Source organism: Armigeres subalbatus, chromosome 2 (assembly GCF_024139115.2).
Source record: "Armigeres subalbatus isolate Guangzhou_Male chromosome 2, GZ_Asu_2, whole genome shotgun sequence".
Taxonomy (NCBI): Eukaryota; Metazoa; Arthropoda; class Insecta; order Diptera; family Culicidae; genus Armigeres; species Armigeres subalbatus.
This window is the reverse complement of record NC_085140.1, coordinates 404,431,699-404,455,733: the sequence shown is the minus strand read 5'-3', so window position 1 is coordinate 404,455,733 and position 24,035 is coordinate 404,431,699. Positions and strand designations below refer to the sequence as shown.

General features: G+C 44.7%; 1 protein-coding gene across 1 annotated transcript in view; it reads left to right on the top strand.

Moving 5' to 3' along the window:
* Window positions 1–17,763, top strand: part of LOC134213333 (neural-cadherin-like) — a 242,853-nt gene extending 225,090 nt beyond the window's left edge. The window contains 2 exon segments of the mRNA XM_062692317.1: window positions 11,627–11,809; window positions 17,625–17,763. Coding sequence (XP_062548301.1) covers window positions 11,627–11,718 — 92 coding nt within the window. The 3' untranslated portion in view covers window positions 11,719–11,809; window positions 17,625–17,763.
* Window positions 17,764–24,035: the final 6,272 nt, after the last annotated feature.

The window sequence follows — 24,035 nt, the reverse complement described above, 5'->3', positions numbered from 1 at the left end:
GGAGAAACGGAGTTTTCGTTTCCTACGCCACTGTCACCGGATGTGTGTTCTTCCTCTCTCACTCGCACTCGCAGTGTATTACCGTTGGCGTTGAACCAAACCGATTCGCACCGACTCAACTCAACTTGAATCAACTGAAATGGATGGGATGCATATAGATTGCGACCGTTGCAAATTATACACGGCTCATCTCCCGTACCAGAGCGCTTCGGGGCTTGGGTGTAACTTTTATCCCAGCCCCTGCATCGAATCCGGCGGAAAATTGAGTAGAAAAGTGAGATTTGAAAAAGTTTTATGAAAAATCGGCAATGAGCGTCTTTTTTGTGCTTTCCGCTTTCCTGCGAAGTTGGCGCTTTGCAGAAGTTTTCCCCCCTACCTATCAACAGGGGGAAATGGGAAGCAAATTCGCCGCTATCATCGACGAATTGCGAAGGAAATTGCCGCTCACTGGTTCTACTTGAAGTGAAATAAAACTGCCCTTGTGGAAAAGTGCACTCGATTCTCGTCGTTGTGCCTTTCGGCAATGGTCGCTTTTAAATGTACGAATCCGTTAAGAAGATTTCGTGAAAAGTTTGCACCAACCAATCATCTTGTGGGTTTTCTGGACCGAGGAATCGAGCGCTTTTGTAGATGTTTACTGCTTTCAATTGAACTGGTAAACGAGTTTGGCGCGTGCAATGCAGGTACGAGAAAGTAAACTTATTTGTTGCTTGGAACAACTCTTTCTTTCGAAACGCAATTTGTCGATTGCATTTGATCATAAATTTGATTATAAACTATACTAATCTTCTCTCTTGTACTGTTATATATGGGAATGTATCAACAGATAGACATATACGCATTCTGCTCAGTGTTTTGTTATCGAAAACAAATTGTCGTTACGGTTTTAGTGGGTAAAAAGTTATAACTCAACTATATTCAGTTTTAACTCAACTTTCAACGTGGTTTATTGTAGAACATTCGATGTAAAAACTATTTCCTGCATCCGGAATAAAATTTATTGATCTTCGTTGTTCCTCAACGTTCAGCTTCCAAGTGCACATCCTCTTACTTCCTATGAAGATGGCTTGCAGCGATACCACTCTTCGGAGAATTGGGGTGAGTGACACCGGCATAAATGTTTAATAATATCAAAATTGAATTTCGGTTTTCAGCGAAGATTCATAGATTTCTCCTGAATTGCTTCTCGACTCGGGTTCCGCGAAATGAACCCGAAAGAAAATTACACCGCCTCCGTTCGGCAGACCGAGTAGGTAGGCCGCAACTTTCGCAATCCCAAGCATGGTGACATGACCTCAAGGTAAAAGAGGCTGGACAATAACGACGACATACACAGCAAGAAATTAAATTGCAAACGAGGGAAAGGAGACCTTTCTTGGCACAAGTACGGTTTCTTGTGGCGAAATACCGGGAAGTACAGAACGAGTATACTTTAACTGTTAGTATATTATGATTACGGTAGCAATTTTTAATGTTTGGAAGCCTAACCTTTATTATTTGTGGAAGCGAGCTATAATGTAACAAAGGGCTTTCAAATCTTTCGATGCGTTTCATCCATGATTATTGCAAAGGAATAATGAAATTACCATGATGGAATCTAATATTAGAACCGCTATTAATTTCAGTATTAGATCCAGCATCCTACTCATGATTGGATTGAAGAATGATTCTCAAGATTCTAGCGAGACTGACAATCGGATGTTTGTGACGGATAGTACCCAACCTAAAACACATTATTTAACACTTTGATCAGCTCTAAAAATTACCAAATATAAATATAAGATGGAAGCAACAACTATAATTAAAATACAAAAAAAACCTTTTTTATATATGACTATTATTTCTAGAAGCGTTTATTGATTATAGAAAATGCCTAGCTTTTTTCATTTTCTTCGTTAAAGAAAATTTGTATGTAATAAATGCCATGAAAAAAAAAATATATATGAAAAAGCAGCTTCTTGTGCTACATTTTTAAGGAAAATTGCAAAAAAATGCATAAGGGTCGTTCCGATGTTTCAAAATATCGATAATTGATTCGATAAGATGAGATAATGAGATAATGATTCAAAGCATCGATATCAACGATATAACGAATGAGAATATCAACTTATCTTTACAGAGAAAATTTGCTTTGAAAATATAGCTAGCATTCTTGTACAATTATTTAATCAACAGGTGTGTTTGGAATTTTCCCTATACATCTAGCCAACTTCTTGAAGCGCCAATACACACATGTTCTACAGATGAGCATTAGGGCAGTTCAAATTTCAAAAATGTTCGAAAATTCCAACTCCCGTATGTCTATTAGCATCATCCTGGCAAAATTTCAGGCAATTCGGTGGCCATTTAGGGGTGGCGCGAGGTCAATTTATGTTTGTATGGAAATTTGTATGGGAAAAACTTAAAAATTTATTCAAGTCCCCCTACAACTCTTAAATCGTGATGAATTCAAATAAACATCCCCAACCTCCATTTTTGGAGTCTATTTGAGCTCAACCAGTGGATAACTCATTAATTTTAATTTATATTTCCACTGCTACGTTGAGGCTAATTACACCATTTTAGCCATTTATCACATATTCACACTGTCAATAGAACCGTTCAATCCACTCATAAGTAATGTGATATCCAGAGGTCTCATTTATATAGATTCCAAAAAGGGTGGTTGGGGATTTTTATTTAAATTCATCACGATTTGACAGTTGTAGGGAGACTTGAATGAATTTTAAGTTTTTCCCATACAAATTTCCATATAAACATAAATTGACTTTGCGCCACCCCTAAATGGCCACCGAATTGCCTGAAATTTTGCCAGGACTCCTATATTATCAAAATAATGCTAATATACATGTGGGAGTTGGAATTTTCGAACATTTTTGAAATTTGAACTGCCCTAATGAGCATAGGAGTTTATATGATTATGCATATTATTGATACCGCTACCAATTCTGCCGCCTTGGAAGCCAATGTTCTTATGAAAAACCCTAATGGGGATAGAACGTATCAGTTTGTCGAAATGCTTCAGTAATCTAACTTCTATCAATATAAAACATGCAAGTGGCTTCAACGCCAATGAAGCGACGAGCCGCTTTATTTTGTGACCAAATAATCTCTGAGTTTCCACAATCATTCCACTGTGACCATTAACCAGTCGACTTCTTAGGTCGTGCGCTACAAATGCGATACATGTGCAGCGCGAATATAATTTTGCTATCGACTGGTGTAATAGAGGACTTTTTTTTGAAGCATTTAAAAAAAGCATTATTGGAGAAGGTAAAGATAGTGAGAAAGTGGAACCGCGATTGTTGGATGAAATCTAACTAATTTCACAGGACTATTTGTGTGTTTGACGACATCCGACGGTTCGGCTTTATGTTAAACCTTTTTCTAGGAATAACGGCCCGTTTTTTGTTAAATAATTGTTTTCAGGTTTCGATTTGATTTGACAAATTTACGATGGGTTGACTTGACAATCTGGCCAGAAACTGAGCGGCCGCGGAAGGCTTGACTTGGCCATCATAACTATGCTACTGAGACCCAAGTGCCGCCCTATGGTAAACGCTTTTATTGCCACACTAAGGCCGGAGTGGCCTGTGCTGCACATAAAAGTCTTCGCCATTCAGCTCGGTCCATGGCTGCACGTCGCCAACCACGCAGTCTGCGGAGGGTCCGCAAATCGTCCTCCACCTGATCGATCCACCTTGCTCGCTGTGCACATCGTCTTCTTGTTCCCGTCGGTTTATTGTCGAGAACCAATATCACCGGATTACTGTCCGACATTCTGGCTACGTACCCGGCCCACCGCAGTCGTCTGATTTTCGCGGTGTGAACGATGGATGGTTCTCCCAACAGCTGATGCAACTCGTGGTTCATTCGCCTCCTCCACGGACCGTCCGCCATATGCAGACGCCATAGATGGTACGCAACACTTTCCTTTCGAAAACTCCCAGTGTGCGTTGGTCCTCCACAAGCATCGTCCAGGTCTCGTGTCCGTAGAGAACTACCGGTCTAATAAACGTTTTGGAGATAGTCAGTTTGGTCGGCGGCGAACTATATTCGATCGGGGCGTTTTGCGGAGTCTAAAGTACATACGATTTCCTGCCATGATGTGTCTCCGAATTTCTCTGCTGGTATCGTTATCGGAGGTCACCAGTGAGCCCAAGTACACGAATTATTCAACCACCTCGATTTCGTCACCACCGATAGAAACTCGTGGTGGGTGGCTTACATTGTCCTCTCTTGAGCTTTTTCCTATAACTTCGTCTTCGACGTGTTGATGGCTAGTCCAGTCCGTTTAGCTTCGCTTTTCAATCTGATGTAGGCTTCCTCCATCCTCTCAAAGTTACTTACTTACTTATGGATCCTGTACACCACCTGTACATCCTTTACACCGTCGACTTGAAAGATCTCCATCCTGAGCGTTGCCCGGCTATCGCTTTAACCTGTTGTCAGGTTAGATTTCGGTCGACTTCTTTTATTTCTTTATTGAGGCTTCACCGCCAGGAGTGAACGGGCTTGGTGGTCATATGGCTGCCGCTTCTGCCTCATACGCAGGAGGTCGTGGGTTCAATCCCAGGCCCGTTCCATTTCTCCACTTTGTATCTTTTCATATATTTCTCATGTTCTAGCAATCGCTAGAACTGGAAATGGGCTTTTATACCGTTTCCATCTTCTATCCCTATACCTACAACTTGATTAGTTCTAGCAGGTTACTGTTAGAATTCGGAATGAGCGAAAAAAAAGTTCGTTTCGGCATCCAATTAGAATTACACCACCCTTTCACATCACATTGGCAACCCGTTAACCAAGACGAACCTCTGCCATAAAACCTTAACCCCAAGATTCCAATAAAATTCCGCAGGAGCTCGTGGCGAGTGCAGAGGTGTTCTCGGCTTGCAGTGGGCGAGTGACTGCATCATCAATTCCTTCCCATCCCCGATGACCGTGAGGACGTGGCCAGCGCCGTTATCGACTATCCAAAATACTAGAGCTCTCGGATTGTGCACATTGAGGTTGGAGAGCAAATCCCATGCTTCCATAGGTTGTCTGTGCAATTGCGATTGTTCTGGTCGGTCCCAGAGTAGCAACTACGAAATGCACGGTCATCATGCTCATGCTCATGCTTTATTGAGGCTTCGCCGCCAGGAGCCTCTGGGTCTGCCTCTGCTGCGATGTCCCGCTGGGTTCCAGTCTAAAGCTTGTTTACGCCCCTGCCCCTACGTAGAGTGTGACCGACCCAGCCCCACTTCCGATCCCGAATTTCTGTTGCTATCGGCCTCTGGTGACAACGACGATGGAGCTCGTTGTTTGAGATCCAGTTGTGAGGCCACCAGGCCCGAATTATATACCGCAGGAATCTGTTAATGAACACCTGTAGCCGTTGAGTGTTCTCCACTGATACACACCATGTTTCGCTAGCGTATAACAGCACAGATTTCACGTTAATGTTGAAAATTCGTATTTTGGTGCGTTCACTTATCTGCCTGTTTTTCCAGATATTTCTTAAACTCGCAATGGCAGCCCTTGCTTTCTTGATCCGTGCGCCTATGTCGATCTTGGTACCGCCGTCTGACATCATTTGGGTACCAAGATATTGGAAGCTTTCAATATTCTCCACTGGTTGCCCGGCTACTGTGAAACTGGAAGGAGTCACCGTGGAGGAGCGCTCGGCAAGATCATTGAGCTAACTCTGCATATCAGAGCGCCGTTGCGCGAGGAGTGCAACGTCATCCGCCAATTCGAAGTCGTTTAGGTGCTCCATGGTTATAGGCTGCCATAACAGCCCGCGGTTTGGTTCACGGTCAATTGCATCTACCAGAATCTCATCGATTACGATGAGGAACAGTAACGGTGATAGAATACATCCTTGCCTCACACCAGCTACGACCCGGATAGGGTCGGACAGGACTCCATTGTGCAGCACTCTACACGAAAAGGCCTCGTGCAGCGCTTCGATGAGGCCGATGATTTTCTCAGGAACCCCCTTGCGTGTCATGACGCCCCACATATTCTTGTGATTGAGACGGTCGAAACCTTTTTTTGTAGTCAATGAATACCAAGTAAAGGGACTCTTGGAATTCGTTGACCTGCTCCAGAATGATGCGGAGCGTGACAATATGGTCCACACAGGATCTTCCGGCACACAATCCGGCTTGCTGCCGCCGGAGAGTCGCATCGATCTTCTCCTGAATCCAGGCTAGGATAATTTTGCACATAACTTTGAGAACGGTACACAGCAACATAATGTCTCGCCAGTTATCGCATACAGTCAGGTCACCTTTTTGGGCACATTCACTAAGATACCTTGCATCCAGTCGACCGGGAAAGTTGCGGTGTCGCAGATATAACGAAATAAACAATGCAGTAGTTGAGCGGATGTCATGGGGTCAGCTTTGAGCATCTCGGCTGATATGCGGTCGACCCCTGGGGCTTTATTCGATTTCATGCTTTGGATGGCTGTTTGAATCTCTAATAGTGATGGAGCTTCGGTATTGACGCGTGTTATACGTCGGATCCTAGGCAGATCATGCCGAGGTGGTGATGGCCTGGCTGGCACTTGAAAAAGTTGTTCGAAGTACTCGAACCAGCGTTTCAGCTGGTCAGTTGGGTCGGTCATTAACTGATCATTCGCGTCTTCCACAGGCATCGTTGCATTCATCTTCGCCCCGCTTAAGCGTCGTGAGATATCTTAGAGGAGGCGAATGTCCCCGGTTGCGGCGGCTCTCTCTCCTTCGTCGGCCAGAGAGTCTGCCCACGCTCGCTTGTCCCGTCGACATTACTTCCTTCTCAAGAGCCGCGTATGGTTGACGGGCTAAGACTTTGGCACCTCTGATTTTCGATCGCTCTATCGCGGCTTTGGTTTCTCTTCGCTCCTCTATCTTCCTCCAGGTCTCATCGATGATCCATTGTTTTCTCTAGGTGCGTAGTTCGCCAAGATCGCTGGTGGCGATGAGGGCATTCTTGATGGCGGTCCATTGGTCTACCACGCTGCCACCTTCCGGAATATCTGCAGCACGCGTCTCCAGTTCTTCAACGAAGAACCGTTTTACCTTGGCATCTGCGTGTCGGCGTGTGTTGAATCTTCGTCCAATTCTTTCCTCCTGCCGACGAATCCGCGCAATGCGCAGGCGTATTTCGACGATGAGAAGGTGATGATCAGATGCGATATCGGCACTACGTTTATTCCGCACATCAAGAAGGCTCCGTTTCCATTTTCGGCTGATGCAGATGTGGTCGATTTGATTTTCTGTAAAGCCGTCACGGGAGATCCACGTGACCTTGTGAACCGGTCGATGAGGGAAGAGCGATCCCCCGATCACCATGTCGTTATTACCACAAAATTCTGCGAACAGCTCTCCGTTTTCGCTCATATCTCCGAGACCATGGCGTCCCATAATGCGCTCATGGTTCGAGTTGTCGGATCCGATCTTCGCATTAAAGTCGCCCAAACAGATCTTGATATCACCCTTCGGAATTCTATCTACGACGGCATTGAGTTGACTGTAGAAGTTCTCTTTGTCTTGCAGATCGGCTGCATCGGTTGGCGCATAACATTGGATTATAGTAAGGTTTCGGACCCGTGTTCTAAATCTGGCAACGATTATCCTTTCACTAATAGGTTACCACTTCATAAGCGCAGAGTGTGCTTGCGCGCTTAGTAGGAAGCCAACTCCGCGATGCCGGGGAGCGTGTTCACCTCGTAAGCCAGAGTATAGCAGAACTTGTCCCGACGGCGATCAATGTTCTCCAAAGTTTGGCCAACGGACTTCACTCAGTCCCAGGATCTCAAGCTTCATGCGGCGTGCCTCATTGGCATTTGTGCCAATTTACCCAGCTGGGCTAGGATTAAAACGTTCCATGTTCCTATTCGTGTCCGTTATTTCGCGCTAAGAGTCGTCGCCGTAAAATCAGTCCGTATTCTTTCGTTATCGGATTCTCGAACAAATTGATATTTCGGGTACAGTAGGTTGTTGGCCCAAGGTTCCCTATCCACCGGGATGGGGCTGCCATCTTAGGTATAGCTTCCGGGGAATAGCTTTTCATACTCAGCCGCTGCATGCCAGAACAGACGCTGTTGGAGCCACACCTCCTTGGTGGTTAGACGCTCGATCAGTCGGGTCAAATTTGTTTAAAGTCCCATCCAACACCAGGACTAGCTGTCATAAGACGAGTTTAGACAATCCCATTGAATTCCACCACTTAATTGTATCCTGACAGATACGTATTTCGACCTCAACAGTAAGGCCGTCTTCAGTGTCTTGTACTTACTGTTGAGGTCGAAATACGTATCTGTCAGGATACAATTAAGTGGTGGAATTCAATGGGATTGTCTAAACTCGTCTTATGACAGGTGAAAACATTCCACTAAAAAGCTAAAAATAATTTTCTTACCAGGACTAGGCTAGTGCGCTTTGAGCGGCACACGGCCGCTTTGATAGGGCCTGCTTGGGACACATGCAGCTTTTTATAGAGGTTTAACAGGGCCCACTGTCAAACCCCACCACATCCTAGGTAAGCCCCACAACTCGCAGATGGTCTTGGGAGGGATCGTCAAGCCCTTGGATATAGTTCCTGCTGCCCGAACGATATGTCCCCGAAAATAACATTTTAATAGACACAACAGTTCACAAAAATAATATTTTGCCGAAAATAGCAGTTTAGAAGACACAACATATCAGATTATAATAAGAATTTATTTAGCGGAGTCAATGTTTTCAAAGGTGTAGTTCGCCTTCCTTTAATCAAATGAAGTATCAACAACAAAAAACATTAATCCTGATGTTCTGATTATTAAACAAAAATCTGCGAATCAAACTTGCAATTTTGAGGAAGGCTGGGTACATACAGCTAGTTACACAGCTAGAACATATCTTCATCTCATCGCGAAATAAATTAGTACAGCATCAATGTCGTCGCTTCTTTTTGCTAACATGCGTGCTCACTGCTGAAAGAAATCACAAAAATAAGAAACCCATCAAATTTCTTTTCATTGCTTTGTTTTGATGGGATGGACAAAGGAGCTATAAAATGAAGTCCAGGAGCAGTAAATCTGTCATAATCATAAGCACCATGAACTTCCTTCAGAACTAATATGCCCTGCACCATTATTCGTTTTGTTTTACAAAAATATTATTAAAAAAAAATTTTGTGGATCGTACTCTCAAAAGTATTTGACCAACGTGACTAAAAATTCAAAATATGACCTTGTTTGGTGGCAATCGTTAACCATTATGGTGCATCATTGCATGGTTCCTGATGAAGTTTGGAAAACCACATTGTGAACACTATTTGGCTTGTCAACAATAGGTCCGCTAGGAATTAACAAATGGACAACGACGCCCTGTGATGGTTTATGTTTCCACTGTATAATGGTGAATCAGGGTGACGAAAAGGTACGTTCGATGGAATTACACCGCAATGCTTTTCCATTTTGTGGTGCCCGGTATTTGCCGTCCCCAAAAATTTCATAACTCTCGAATGTACCACCGTGGGACGGGTATCAACCCTCCCTGAAAGGTGAGACAAATTTCGAGAACAATGAAGGCTTATGCCCGGGCTGTTCCGGCGCAATTTACACTGATGAATGGGACAAATGGCGGTGGTAACACGTTCTACCCTGGAGTCGGCATCGTACATGCCTACGCCACCCTGGCAGCTCGACTGATATGATTGTGAATTGTGATTCATGAAAAGAGCGCTAATATGAGCCACCTCTCGTCGACGTCTTACCGGAACCGGCGCTTTTCAATAGGGCACCAGAGTGGCAAATATCATTCCATTTGCCATTACGAACGTGATGAATCTTGATGGGTGTCTGATATTCGACCGAGCAGTTGTTGCTGGCTGGTGTGACAATATTTGCGAACGTGCTCGACAACCACGTCGATTTGGTGGAATTCCATTTAGAAGGTTCGAAAATTCTTCGCCCAGATTAGGCTAATTCCATTTCTAATTGCAACCATCAACGCGATGATCATCGCATTCGGCACGAACCCCCATCGAAGATGCGCTTTTCCAGGGTGAAGTTAGTGTTTCCAAAAGGTGTCTTCCCTCCTCGTTACGCCATTGCACACCAATAACAATAAGCACTTGGCGGATATCTCGCTCCAATTCGTGAGCTGCGATTTCCCCAGAATCTAATGCAATCTAATAATAATTCCCCGGATACGATGGCAAGCGGTTTAGTTTTATTGTTTTGAGAGCCCCTCGCTATGGGATAGGCCGTGGTGGAATTGCTGAAAACTATATGATAGTGAGCCGTCTACCACCGCTGGCAATGGATTGTGAGGTCCTACTGATGCGGTGGAAGCTCGATTCATCAGAGCTTGGGAATACACGCTTTCAACAGGAGGAATAGGAATTTGCATATAAATTACATTTTCATAAATTAATACCGAGAGCGATGCACTACGCTCCGTGCTGCTGCTGCTCCTGGTGAAGCACTTTGAGAGAAGGTTTTAATCCTACCGGAAAGTAGGGAAAGTACTGCAACACATACACGCTTCAGGGCGCACAACCTGTAGCACCCAACGATGGAACAGAAGAGTTACTACTTGTGATCGGATTGCTCGTTAGTTTTCGGTATTTGAAGTAATCGGAAATGGTTTCAGCCTTTGAAGAGAGAACGATGGGATAAATCGATTTTCTGGGTGCTAAGCTTGTTAGCAGGGTCAACTGGCAGATATGATTCATAGGCTTCGATGCTTCAACGGGATGATGGTTCCCTAAAAATGTCAATTTGTTTATGTAACAAAAGTGTTAAACTTGATGCATCGATTTTATTATCATGCAGCCACGGTGTCATGGAAAATTGATGTAGCAGAAAATTTGTTTACGATGAGATTTTTCACCTCCGATCTGCTGGAAACCACAGTTCCACGAGAGAATGCGCGACTGGTTTGCCCTTGAGAGGAAAGAAGGGAAAACTTTTTCCCGGATAATGGGCGACATAAATTTTGCGCAGAGCTTTGCTATAATCTGATAGGTACCTCTAATGGTACAAGACACCGTGCGGTGCCGGTATCAGCAAACGGTTTATTATCTTGGCTGTTGATCCCTCGAACGAAGTGAATGGAGTGCGTCAATCGAGCGTGACCGTGAAGAGTTTCGATAAACTTTGGTGACATATGCCTTCCTGATCTTAGGAAAGGGGTTGCGTGTTCGAAAACTGCTGCCGTCGGGAAATGTTTCATATATTAATCATTATTTATTGGAGACGACGATTCTTTAAGACTGACTATATAAATAAACCCTTAATTTATTATAAATGCATACGCTTAGATAAAGCTGAATAAAAAAATGAATAACCAAATTCCAAATTGATGAAAAACACAACCGATGAAATTGCAATTTCCTACTCGCCAAGCAGATTTTTTTTTTGGTCTTTTCCTTCCAGTAAACCGGCATTTACTTCTGCGGATAAGAAGAATCTATGCAAGCAAATTAATTCTACCGCAAAAGTTAAATCATCACTTGACTAGAAGAAAGCAGAAGGTCAATTTTTCAGGTTTCGTCTCACTGATCACTGATTTTTGTTTTCTATCTTTTCCCTTCCAATTTGCTGCGCTGCTCGCGTCATGCTTGGCGATTTCCCGGTTTTTTTCGCATCCGCGCTCCAACGGAACAGAACAACGGCGCCCAGCAACTGGCATCGGAAGCGACTGTGTACATACAATTAGAGGATGTAAACGACGAAATTCCGCTGTTTACCGAACGTGAGCAGGAAACGGTACTGGAGGGCGAACCGATCGGCACCAAGGTGACGCAGGTGAACGCCATCGACAAGGACGGGACCTTCCCGAATAACCAGGTGAGTTGGTCGTTTTGTGTAATGTTTTGCAGTTTTTCGAGCCTTGTGCATATTTGTTTGGCGGGATTAGAGCTGGCAATCGCTTCTAAGTATTATGGAAGTCATGATTCTTGAGCAGATGGAGGGTTTGGCTTTTGAATAAAATCCACGGGATTTCCCTTGTAAGTAACAGAATGCACCATAATTTTGGACTGTAGTATAGCAGGATAATAAAACTGGATAAACCACTTAGTTTACCAGAAATATTGAATTTAATTACAGTAGAAATTACAAATTATGTGCGTTCATAAATTCCGAACAGAGATGTGCGCCATCAACGCTGCCAACGGTTTTTAGCATCGAACTTGTAGGAACTGTATCAAAAGAAGTACAAATTAAAGGGATTGATATTAATTGAGTACAGTAGATCCGGAGATCGTGGAGTTGGTTTTATAGTGATGGGCAAGCAGATGACGCGAGTTATGATATGGAAATCCATTATCGAAAGGATTTGTGTGTTGAGGATACGGGGCTAATTCTTCAATCAAAGCCTAATCAACATCTATGCACCGACAAATGATAATTTCAACGACTTGAAGGACACGTTTAATGAATGTTTTGATAAAGTTTATGGAGAGTGCACAAAGCATGACGTGGAAATTGTCATTAAAGACGCCAACGCTTATACCGGTGATACCAGATAGACCATGTTCTGGTACATAAGCGACATTTCTTGGATGTCATCGATGTGCGGACATTTAGGAGCCGGAACATTGACTTTGATCTCTACCTCGTTGTCAGTAAAATTCGATCACGGTTGTCAACTGTATTGAACGAAAGATATGCAGACTTCCGTCAGGAGTTCGACGAACGGATAAGTGCAATCAACGTCAGTGACAACATCAACTGAAGTAGAAGCGCACAATGTAGTAAAACAAAATAAATGATAGCAAATTATGCTAGAACATGGTTTTCCAGCGAATGTAATACGGCTGATTCGTGTAACGTTGAACGGATCGAAATCAAGCGTAAGGGCTGAAAGGAGACTTTCGAGCATCTGGAAAGGAGGCTTTCGAGCCTCTTGAAAGGAGGCTTCCGGGCCTCCTGGAGGAGGCTTCCGAGCCTCTTGAAGGGAGGCTTCCAAGCTTCTGGCTTCTTTCGAGCATCTGGAAAGGAGGCTTTCGAGCCTCTTGAAAGGAGGCTTCCGGGCCTCCTGAAGGAGGCTTTCGAGCCTCTTGAAAGAAGGCTTCCGGGCCTCCTGAAGGAGGCTTCCGAGCCTCTTGAAAGGAGGCTTCCAAGCCTCTTGAAAGAAGGCTTCCAAGCCTCTTGAAAGGAGGCTTCCGAGTTTCTGGAAAGGAGGCTTCCGAGCTTCTGGAAAGGAGGCTTCCGAGCTTCTGGAAAGGAGGCTTCCGAGCCTCTTGAAAGGAGGCTTCCGAGCCTCTTGAAAGGAGGCTTCCGAGCCTCTTGAAAGGAGGCTCTGAGGCCTCTTGAAAGGAGGCTTCCAGGCCTCTTGAAAGGAGGCTTCCAGACCTCTTGAAAGGAGGCTTCCAGGCCTCTTGAAAGGAGGCCTGAGCCTCTTGAAAGGAGGCTTCTGAGGCCTCTTGAAAGGAGGCTTCCAGGCCTCTTGAAAGGAGGCTTCAGAGCCTCTTGAAGGAGGCTGAGCCTCTTGAAAGGAGGCCTGAGGCCTCTTGAAAGGAGGCTTCCAGGCTTCTTGAACGAATGCTTCCTGAGCCTCTTGAAAGGAGGCTACAGACTTCTTGAAAGGAGGCTGCTGAGGCCTCTTGAAAGGAGGCTTGAGCTTCTTGAAAGAAGGCTCTGAGCCTCTTGAAAGGAGGCTTCTGAGCCTCTTGAAAGGAGGCTCTGAGGCCTCTTGAAAGGAGGCTTGAGCCTCTTGAAAGGAGGCTTCTGAGCCTCTTGAAAGGAGGCTTCCTGAGCCTCTTGAAAGGAGGCTTGAGGCCTCTTGAAAGGAGGCTTGAGGCCTCTTAAAAGGAGGCTTTCAGGCCTCTTGAAAGGAGCCTTTCGATCCTTTTGAAAGGAGGCTTTCAGGCCTCTTGAAGGTGGCTTTCAGGCCTCTTGAAAGGAGGCTGAGCCTCTTGAAAGGAGACTTTCGAGGCCTCTTGAAGGGAGGCTTGAGGCCTCGTGAAAGGAGGCTTTCAGGCCTCTTGAAAGGAAGCTTGAGGCCTCTTGAAAGGAGGCTTCCAGGCCTCTTGGAAGGAGGCTTGAGGCCTCTTGGAGGAGGCTTGAGCCTCTTGAAAGGAGGCTTCTGAGCCTCTTGGAAGGAGGCTTCCAGGCCTCTTGGAAGGAGGCTTCTGAGGCCTCTTGGAAGGAGGCTTCTGAGGCTCTTGAAAGGAGGCTTCTGAGGCTTTTTGAAAGGAGGCTTCTGAGGCCTCTTGAAAGGAGGCTTCAGGCCTCTTGAAAGGAGGCTTCGAGGCCTCTTGAAAGGAGGCGTCTGAGCCTCTTGAAAGGAGGCGTCTGAGCCTCTTGAAAGGAGGCGTCTGAGCCTCTTGAAAGGAGGCGTCTGAGGCCTCTTGAAAGGAGGCGTCTGAGGCCTCTTGAAAGGAGGCGTCTGAGCCTCTTGAAAGGAGGCGTCTGAGCCTCTTGAAAGGAGGCGTCTGAGCCTCTTGAAAGGAGGCGTCTGAGCCTCTTGAAAGGAGGCGTCTGAGCCTCTTGAAAGGAGGCGTCTGAGCCTCTTGAAAGGAGGCGTCTGAGCCTTTGAAAGGAGGCGTCTGAGCCTCTTGGAAGGAGGTGTCTGAGCCTCTTGAAAGTAGGCGTCTGAGCCTCTTGGAAGGAGGCTTCCGAGCCTCTTGAAAGGAGGCTTCCGAGCCTCTTGAAAGGAGGCTTCCGAGCCTCATAAAATTAGGCTCAGAGCCTCTTGAAAGGAGCTTCCGAACCTCATGAAAGGAGCTTACGAGCCTCTTGAATGGAAGCTTCAAGGTCTCTATAAAGGAGGTTTTCGAGCCTCTTGGAAGGAGGCTTCCGAGCCTCTTGGAAGGAGGCTTCCGAGCCACTTGGAAGGAGGCTTCCGAGCCTCTTGGAAGGAGGCTTCCGAGCCTCTTGGAAGGAGGCTTCCGAGCCTCTTAGAAGTATACTTCCGAGCCTTTCGGAAGGATGCTTCCGGGCCTCTTGGAAGGAGGCTTCCGAGCCTCTTGGAAGGAGGCTTCCGAGCCTCTTGGAAGGGGGCTTCCGAGCCTCTTGGAAGGGGGCTTCCGAACCTCTTATAAGGATGCTTCCGAGCCTCTTGGAAGGAGGCTTCCGAGCCTCTTGAAAGGAGGCTTCGGAGCCTCTTGAAAGAAGACTTCGGAGCCTTTTGAAAGAAGGCTTCGGATCCTCTTGAAAGAAGACTTTCGAGCCTTTTGAAAGGAGGTTTTCCAGCCTCTTGGAAGGGGGCTTCCGAGCTTCTTAAAGGATGCTTCCGAGCCTCTTGGAAGGAGGCTTCCGAGCCTCTTGAAAGGAGGCTTCCGAGCCTCTTAAAAGGAGGCTTTCGAGCCTCTTGAAAGTAGGCTTCCGAGCCTCTTGAAAGGAGGCTTGAGGCCTCTTGAAAGGAGGCTTCCGAGCCTCTTGAAAAGAGGCTTCCTAGCCTCTTGAAAGGAGGCTTCCTAGCCTCTTGAAAGGAGGCCTGAGCCTCTTGAAAGGAGGCTCTGAGCCTCTTGAAAGGAGGCTCTCCGAGCCTCTTGAAAGGAGGCTTCTGAGCCTCTTGAAAGGAGGCTTCTGAGCCTCTTGAAAGGAGGCTTGAGCCTCTTGAAAGGAGGCTTCCAGGCCTCTTGAAAGGAGGCTTGAGCCTCTTGAAAGGAGGCTTCTGAGGCCTCTTGAAGGAGGCTTCCAGGCCTCTTGAAAGGAGGCTCTGAGCCTCTTGAAGGAGGCTTCTGAGCCTCTTGAAAGGAGGCTCTGAGCCTCTTGAAAGGAGGCTTGAGCCTCTTGAAAGGAGGCTCTGAGGCCTCTTGAAAGGAGGCCTGAGGCCTCTTGAAAGGAGGCTTCCGAGCCTCTTGAAAGGAGGCTTCCGAGCCTCTTGAAAGGAGGCTTCCGAGCCTCTTGGAAGGAGGCTTCCGAGTCTCTTGAAAGGAGGCTTCCGAGTCTCTTGAAAGGAGGCTTCCGAGTCTCTTGAAAGGAGGCTTCCGAGCCTCTTGAAAGGAGGTTTCAAAGCCTCTTGGAGGCTTCCGAGCCTCTTGAAAGGAGGCTTTCGAGCCTCTTGAAAGGAGGCTTCCGAGCCTCTTGAAAGGAGGCTTCGGAGCCTCTTGAAATGAGGTTTCAAAGCCTCTTGGAGGCTTCCGAGCCTCTTGAAAGGAGGCTTTCGAGCCTCTTGAATGGACACAATTGCGATAATTCTAAAAAAAATATTTCGTAATGAGAAATACATTTTCTCGAGTAAGTCGGTTTGTTCAGTAGGTTCTTGCTTCAAAGAAATTTTCATTAGGAAGCCGAGGGAAGTCGAGACTATTTCCAATCCGAAAATTGCCTAGACCGGCACCAGGAATCTAACCCAGCCACCCTCAGCATGGTCTTGTTTTGTAGTCGCGCGTCTTACCGCACGAATAAGGAGGGCCCCATGAGATGACAATACAAAGCATAATAAACTTCCACCAAATGTTTAGCATGAAGAAAAGACATTTGATCTAAAATTATTCACTTGTCATAAGATGAGTTTGTACCTTCCCATTTAATTCCACCACTTAATTGTACCTTGACAGATACGTATTTCGACCTCAACAGTAAGGTCGTCTTCAGTGTCTCGTACTTGAGTCGACTTGACTATCCTTCTACAAGGGGCTGCTAAAAAATTACATTATGCAAAATTTGAAAAACTTGAACCCTTCACCTTCCCCTCTTTACACTTTTTTTGTGAATGATTAATTTTAATGCTCTGCAAAGCTTACTCCACCATCAGTTGATCCCGTAAGTAGTCAGAAGTAATTCCAGCGCAAAAAAAAAAATGTATTCTTACATTTTACTTTTTTCATACTACCACCACAAAACTCGTTCAGAGGCATTGAAAACAAATTTTCTCATCCTTTTCGATTTATGTTTGGTTACCACGAAAAGTTTATAAAAATGCTTAATACGAGCAAAGCTCGCCTGAATCTGGAATTCGTAATGAGGCATTTTTCGCCCACTGGTTTTTTTTCTAGTTTAGTATTGCAAAAGGTCATGATCGTTATAAGTAAACATCGCGTGACATCTCTCATTGAAACTGATAAATTTCTGTACTGGTTTAGTTATACAAATATTCGACGCGTCAATTCAAATATAATTTTCCTTGTTTTTTTTTAACTGTTGTTAGTTGTACAAATGTAACAATTACAAAACAAAGATGTAAGCGTCAGTACCGCAAAATGAGTTTATGATATTGCGTTTTTTGCTCGTGTAAGGCCTCAATTTTCAGTTTGAAATTGCACACCCAAGGGAATTTTCGATTTACTGAGAGTTCAACCGTGACATAATAAACCGTCGAAATGAAATTTCTTGGTATCGGGCACCGTAATTAAATATTATGCTATCAGCTTGCCAACTGATTACATCATATTGATAAAAGGAGATGAAATGAGTTGAGCCACTAATTGCAATATATGTACATTTAAATCTCACTTATTTCATTCTGTGATACAATGATGAACCCTCGGTGAAATTATTTCAACCATGCAAAAGTTTAAATTACTGCCAACGCCATCGCCCAGAATAAAATGCATGGTTGTAAATTTTCTCCCTAACCGCTCTGACTGTGGATGCAGCGAAAGGTTATAAAGCGACCTGAATAATAATGGAATTACACTAAATTAAGCGCTCCGGGATTCGCACAGCTCTTTGGCTAATTGCTTGATTTTCTTTCCTGACTCAATTACAGGTGTACTACTACATAGTGGACTCACCCCGGAACGAAGGCAAAGACTTCTTCGAGATTAATCTGCAGAGCGGCGAGATTTTCACCAAGGTAGTGTTCGATCGCGAGAAACAGGGAGCCTACGCCTTGGAAGTGGAAGCTCGCGATGGTGCACCCTCGGCTCGGCCGAACAGCAACCAGCAACCCAACTCAGGTAGGTCCAAGAAAGTTTTCTTTTGGATACGATGATCAGCATCGATGGTCTATGGAAATCATTAGCGTCCGAAGGTGGTTCCCCTTTATTGATGACACTTGAGAATGGTAGGAAAAATCAGTTTTCCTTTACAAGAGCCTTCCGTCCGATGGCGAGAAAAAGTCCATCCGTTCGCTCCCGCTATATTAAATATACATCACCTTCAGTGCAAATTAATATTCTCAAGTTGGAACCTGCAACAGAAGGGGCCGTCGGCTAGATAGGCCAGGAAAAGTAATAATGTCAACGATTTCTCACTCTCAACAACGACCCTTGGGAACCATCATGTCCTCGGGCACCGGAGAGTTTTCCATTTCTTGAAAAGATGAGCAGAATGTTCTTCCATAGGAGAGAGCAAAAAAAAGCATCATCCGTTTTTGTACAGACGGTTGTCTTGGGAAGGTGAAGGATATCCGTCCCATAACAACTAAAATGGGAACGCATCGTGGATAATGGGAAATTTTCTTTAAAAAAAGTTAAAATGGCGAAAGCAATTTTGAAAGAACCATTCCTGCAAAAACAAATAAAAAATTTGTGCATGTTTAATCACTGGATATTCTTATACATTTTTGATAACTAATTTCAAGCGAATACGCGCAACTGAAGCATAGAAATGCAAAATTTGCATCAAAGCAAGATCGATGTTATATTTTGTGCGGCACATCAAAACGACCCTCTTGCACAGCCTCATCGAGGTGTCATTTTTGACTAAGGAATGTTCACGTGCTGGAAGAACAAATTTGTACGATCATTCAAAGCTAAGAATTATTTAACAGTAAACCTGATTAATATACATTTTAATTTACACAATATGCTTGAAAAGTGCACCAAATTAATTGAATTCAGCATTAGTTCAATGTTAATTATTTTTAGTTCTCTATGAAAGTTTATTTCGCTGCCGCCTGGAAACCGACAACGATGAACGGGTTAAGAGCTCAGCGCTCATCTTGAATCGAGTGCCCCAGGGGATATGGCGCTTGAACCTGTTTTTCCCCGTTCTTCTTAGGTTGCTCCTCTTTTTTTCTTCATCGTATTCGCTCCCATCGCGTATCCAGCGGCGTAAAGTACCATTATCGTCATCCTTTACAGCTCAGCCTCACGACGATAACCCCTAGAGAGGGCCATTCTCGTCGAGGAAAACCATGCGCCTGAATTTCATTAGCATCTTCACACACCCGACCGGCCGATCGTCCACCGTTCCACTACTGACTGGTGGCGGCTGCCCTCTTGGGAGTCGTTCTTTTGATGGGGGTAGAGGAAAAAAATGAAACACTCTACCTTTTGTGTTTTGGAGTCTATAATTGCCTAACTCGTGTCAGTCGTTGTCGGAGATTTAAAGCCCGGTTTGGTGTCATTAGCATTTTCAGGAAGTCGTGAAATTGGACAAGTTTTGATTAAAATGGGTTACAAGTAATTCAAGCTGCGTCGTTGAGCACATTAGTCCTAACCTGCACAATTTTCTGCTGCTCTCATGTTTTAAGATTACTTACCATGAGTAATATGTTCGGAAGTTTCAATAACTGTTCAAAATAACCTGTCATAAGACGAGTTTATACAATCCCATTGAATTCCACCACGTAATTGTATCTTGACAGATACGTATTTCGACCTCAAAAGTAAGGCCGTCTTCAGTGTCTCGTACTTGACTCGACTTAGTACGAGACACTGAAGACGGCCTTACTTTTGAGGTCGAAATACGTATCTGTCAAGATACAATTAAGTGGTGGAATTCAATGGGATTGTATAAACTCGTCTTATGACAGGTGAAAACATTCCACTAAAAAGTTCAAAATAATTTTCTTAAGTTCAAAATAAGTTTTTCAATCTATTTCATTGCGTGCCGTTTCTAAATGTCTTCGTGTTAGCATATAAGCAGCAGATCTACTACAACTAATAGTAATAATGCTGGACTCTTTGGCATTCTATTTTAATATTTTCATGTGATGGTAGTGCCTCGTAGTGCTGCTTCCACCTTTCGATCATCTCACGTTCGTCCGTTATGATACTCCCATCCTTAACCCTGCGGCACGAAGCATTGATACGTTGAGCTTCTGATAGAACTTGCGTTTTTCTTGAAAATGGCGCAGTTGTTCCATCTCATCGCACTGCCCGAGCAACACAAGTCAGACAGAAATGGCTGCAGCAACTTGTTTGTGACCAGATCTGGTCGCATAACAGTTGCAGTAACCTATTAGAAACATGTGTGCTGCTAGGGTGCGCTTCTTCCAGGCGGCGTTCCTTTTCCTGAAGATGGCGGGTTTGTTGTCTCCGTTTCCGTCTGTTGCGTTTCATGTTCTGCCGGGTCTTTTGTTGCAGCACGACCGACTGCGCTGCGTCCCTTCTCTCCAAAATCTGTCTGCATTCTTCGTCGAACCAATCCTTTCATCGATTTCATCCCAGCAAACACAAGATCGTATATCTTAGCGAATAAGTGTACAAAGTGGATGCCATATACGTGCATTTTTTTTTCCAAGTTCGTTTATTTGGTAGGCTCAGGCGTGTATAACACTTTACGGAGCCATGGTTCTTTGTGATATATACAATCAATATCATTTTATTATACAGTTAATAAGAGAGGGGAAGGAGCCAGCGTACTCGTGGTGACTCGAGGTTAGTTTACAATGTTTAGGGATGGATGGAATATACGTGCATTTTGCACGCAGTCAAATGCAGGAATGCGCCTATATCGCCTCCACCTTGTACACTTATTCGCCAGCATATGCGATTTTGTGTTGGCTGGGATCCCATATACCCAAGGTTGCTCTCAGCTGAGTCGTTAATGGCAGCTTTCACTGTATTCCTGTAGTCCTCAAGAGGGGCCTGATCGAGCTCACTCTCTTCCGGTAACGCTGCCTCGAGATGCTGCGCGTATGCAGAACCATCCTTTGATCTTCAAACTGCACATTCTTTCATTGATCGGCCACCACCCGATCACGCGCCTTTGCATATCGCCCAACACTATGAAAGCTGTTACCAGCTCGAGTGTGTTGCCGCTGCTCTGGTAGATGGTATGATTACCTCTAAACGTTCGCACCATTGATCCCTTCCAACAATCCAACAACCCGAATCTACGGTCCTTGAGCACGCCGGCGAGTATGCATGTGCTCCCGATGAGGTTGAGAGATTTGCAGTTGCACGAACCGAGTTTCCAATCGCTAGTCCCTTTTCGTTGCAGTGGTCTTCGCCTGTAGTTCTGGTCCGTACTCTCTTGTTGATTGTTTATTGCGTGAGTTTTTATAAAGGCTGGCTTGCAGAGCCTGACACAAAACCCCCTAAATTTCCTGAGCACCATTCCTCCTTATTTCCGGTGGACCAAGGTGCACATTTTCACTTAAAGTCCCTCGCTGGCACTCGAACGACGATCAGCCGCCCTTAACATGAAGAACTGACGCTGTTGTGAGCCGCTCCTAACATGGAGAACAGACGCTCAGTAGGATTTGCACCTCCAAAGGAGGAGCAAACCCCTCTTCCCTGTCAGCATACAACCATTGTTACCCGGTTGGTTACTCGTTCCCTTAAGTTGCTCGTATCCCGGCCAGCGCCACGAGAAGATAAGGATAGGAGTTGCTGGGTAGGAGGCTAAGGACCGCAAGATGGGGTCTATTTTATTCCTACAGGTACACGAAGTACCAATGGTACGCTTTACCCAGCATTTTCCGTGCCAAATTTCCGAATATATCTTGTTCAAAATTTTGTGCTCTTATTTGGTGCTGATTAAGGGCATTGCAATCAATAGTGTCGTGATTTGCCAGACGATGAACTTTATTAGCTATACGTTTTCGCTGCGAAAGATTCAAAATCATTGTCGGCTCTCAGAGTAGTCCGAAATATTTTTTACCAAGGAAGTCAGTGGGAAAATTGTGCTGGCGTTACTTGGGAATTAGGTCGTCGTGCCACACATTGCTACACGACTTGAAGTGCTAGTCGCATACAAAATTAAATAATAAACTTTTTGAGTGCCATGTGCACTGATTTTGAATTTAAACAAATTGGAATTACCAATCGTCCGCCCTACGTCGATCGATCGTCTACTTCTGAGCCATTGGAGCTTGAAAACTTTGCCGCTCCATGCATACTAACGATCCTGATCCGGCGAATGAACGATTCGGCCCCACCGAACTGACGATTTTCAAGGAACGTCGGTCATCCAAATTCCAACAACCAACAATTCAGAGTTATTGAGGCCACCTTATTCCTTATTCCAGCAACCAACAACTCAAAGCGCAAGTATCCTTCGTATATTAGTTTTGTTAACTTGAGCGTAAAGATTTAGAGTCGCATTGTACTTCGAAAAGTTTTTCAAACGGTGATTTCAAACGCAAGCCACAGAATGAGCTAAACTAACCAGGGAGCGATTCTATAACAAGAGGGAAAGGCGGAAATATTGGACGCTTATTTTCTTTAGGAAAATGAGTGCCCTAGCAGAATACGGGAGGGATAGCACCGAAGAAAATGACTGGAGTCAGCGTTGTGGCTTCAAAGAAAAGAGTTGGTTTTCTTTTCTGTTAATATTACACGTGCCAGAGTTTTAATTAAGAGCAACGCGAGTTGGTGCAAAAGATACCCCGCAATAAGGACGCCATTCGAGGCGGACCGATCGACCCGCCTCATTGGTCGAACACCCCATCGCATAGCCGCTCGATCTAAAGTTCTATAGCAATTCGTAAACTGCCTTCGTGCTCGGCCTCTCGCTGGTGCCACTATACCCAGGTAACCACTAGCACTTTATTTCGCCTTTTCGGCTATATAGGGCTATAAAAGAGCCAGTATAAAGTTTGTTAGCTATGTGATAGCATTTTAGTCGCACGTACGGCTTATTTTAATGCTTACGGTTACCTGGGTATTCCGCCACTCGCCGGCTGGATAATCAGCTTTCCGCCGTTAGCTTTAACGATCGACCACTTGCTACCCGTTTCTCCATTAGAGTTCCCGTCAGCCACCTCATCATTCAAACTCTGGCCTACTGAATTGTTGCCTAGCTGCTTTTCGGTGGCATCTTCGTCCGACTGTCCATCAGCCGCGTAACTGTCGGACCTCCGACTGACAACCTTTTTGCATCGTGAAACCAGCTTATTATCCCCCTGCCGCATGTCAGCCACTTTTTGGTTCGGCCGTCCGTCCACACCATTGTTCAGCCTCTAGCCAACCGTTATTAGCTGCACTATCGACCCTAGACGGCTGTCGTGGCTAGCCCAGCACTGCCCATGATCGTATATTTGTAACACTCGCATTTTTGCTCATTTTGTAAAAAGCTCAGAAAGCTCAATTTACTGCATCTAATCCCACAACAGTAAAATAAGCTTTACTATCTTGCTTATCTGTGGTAAGCTGGAAATTAATGATTTTGTGGGAAGGATTGACAAACGATTTACAAAATCAACCAAAATGCAAATGTTACAAATATGCGATCATGAGTAGAGCAGCCAGGGGTTTGGGCCAGTTCCCTTCAGCAGTGTTGTCCTACACTCAGGGCAAAAAATTCTGCTCTTTGATTTTACTCCATCTAAACGATTTTATAGTCTCAACTAAGTAAGTTCAACTAATACAGGGGTTAGACAAAAAGGTTGAGATAGGTAAAATTATGTCAAAATTCAAATCAACATAACTTCGCGTAGAATAATCCGATTTTGATAAAACCAGGACCATCAGAAGCGGACACTCTTCTAGTATACTGTCCCTTAACAAAACCTGAAATTGGTTCTTGGCCACCGGAGATGTTCCGGGTTTTCCGAGGTTATGTTCAAAATACATTTTTTCCATTGCTTGTCATTTTATGTGACTTTTTTTTTTATACTGTTTAATGCTTTCTCCAAAAAACTAGAACTAATATGCAGACCAACGGTGGCTGTAGATCGAGAATCCATCAAAACTACGCAGAGATATGGCCATTTCCGTAAAAACGGTTCCTGGAACATGATGAAATGATAATAGATTAGAATAATGCAAATATGAGTATTAGAGTGGGGCGCAGTTGTATGGAAAAACGCAAACTTCGTCCGATCAAGTGAAATCAAGGTTTTTCTGAATCGTTTTGGGACCCCAATCAACTGTGAAAATAATGGACTCGATTGGTTGCGAACTTGCATGCCGCATCGCGCTTTAAATTTACATGGAGATTAGTATGGGAAAACGTACTTTTTTTTTTTTACATTTTTGCTATTAGCGGCTTCAATTTATCATCA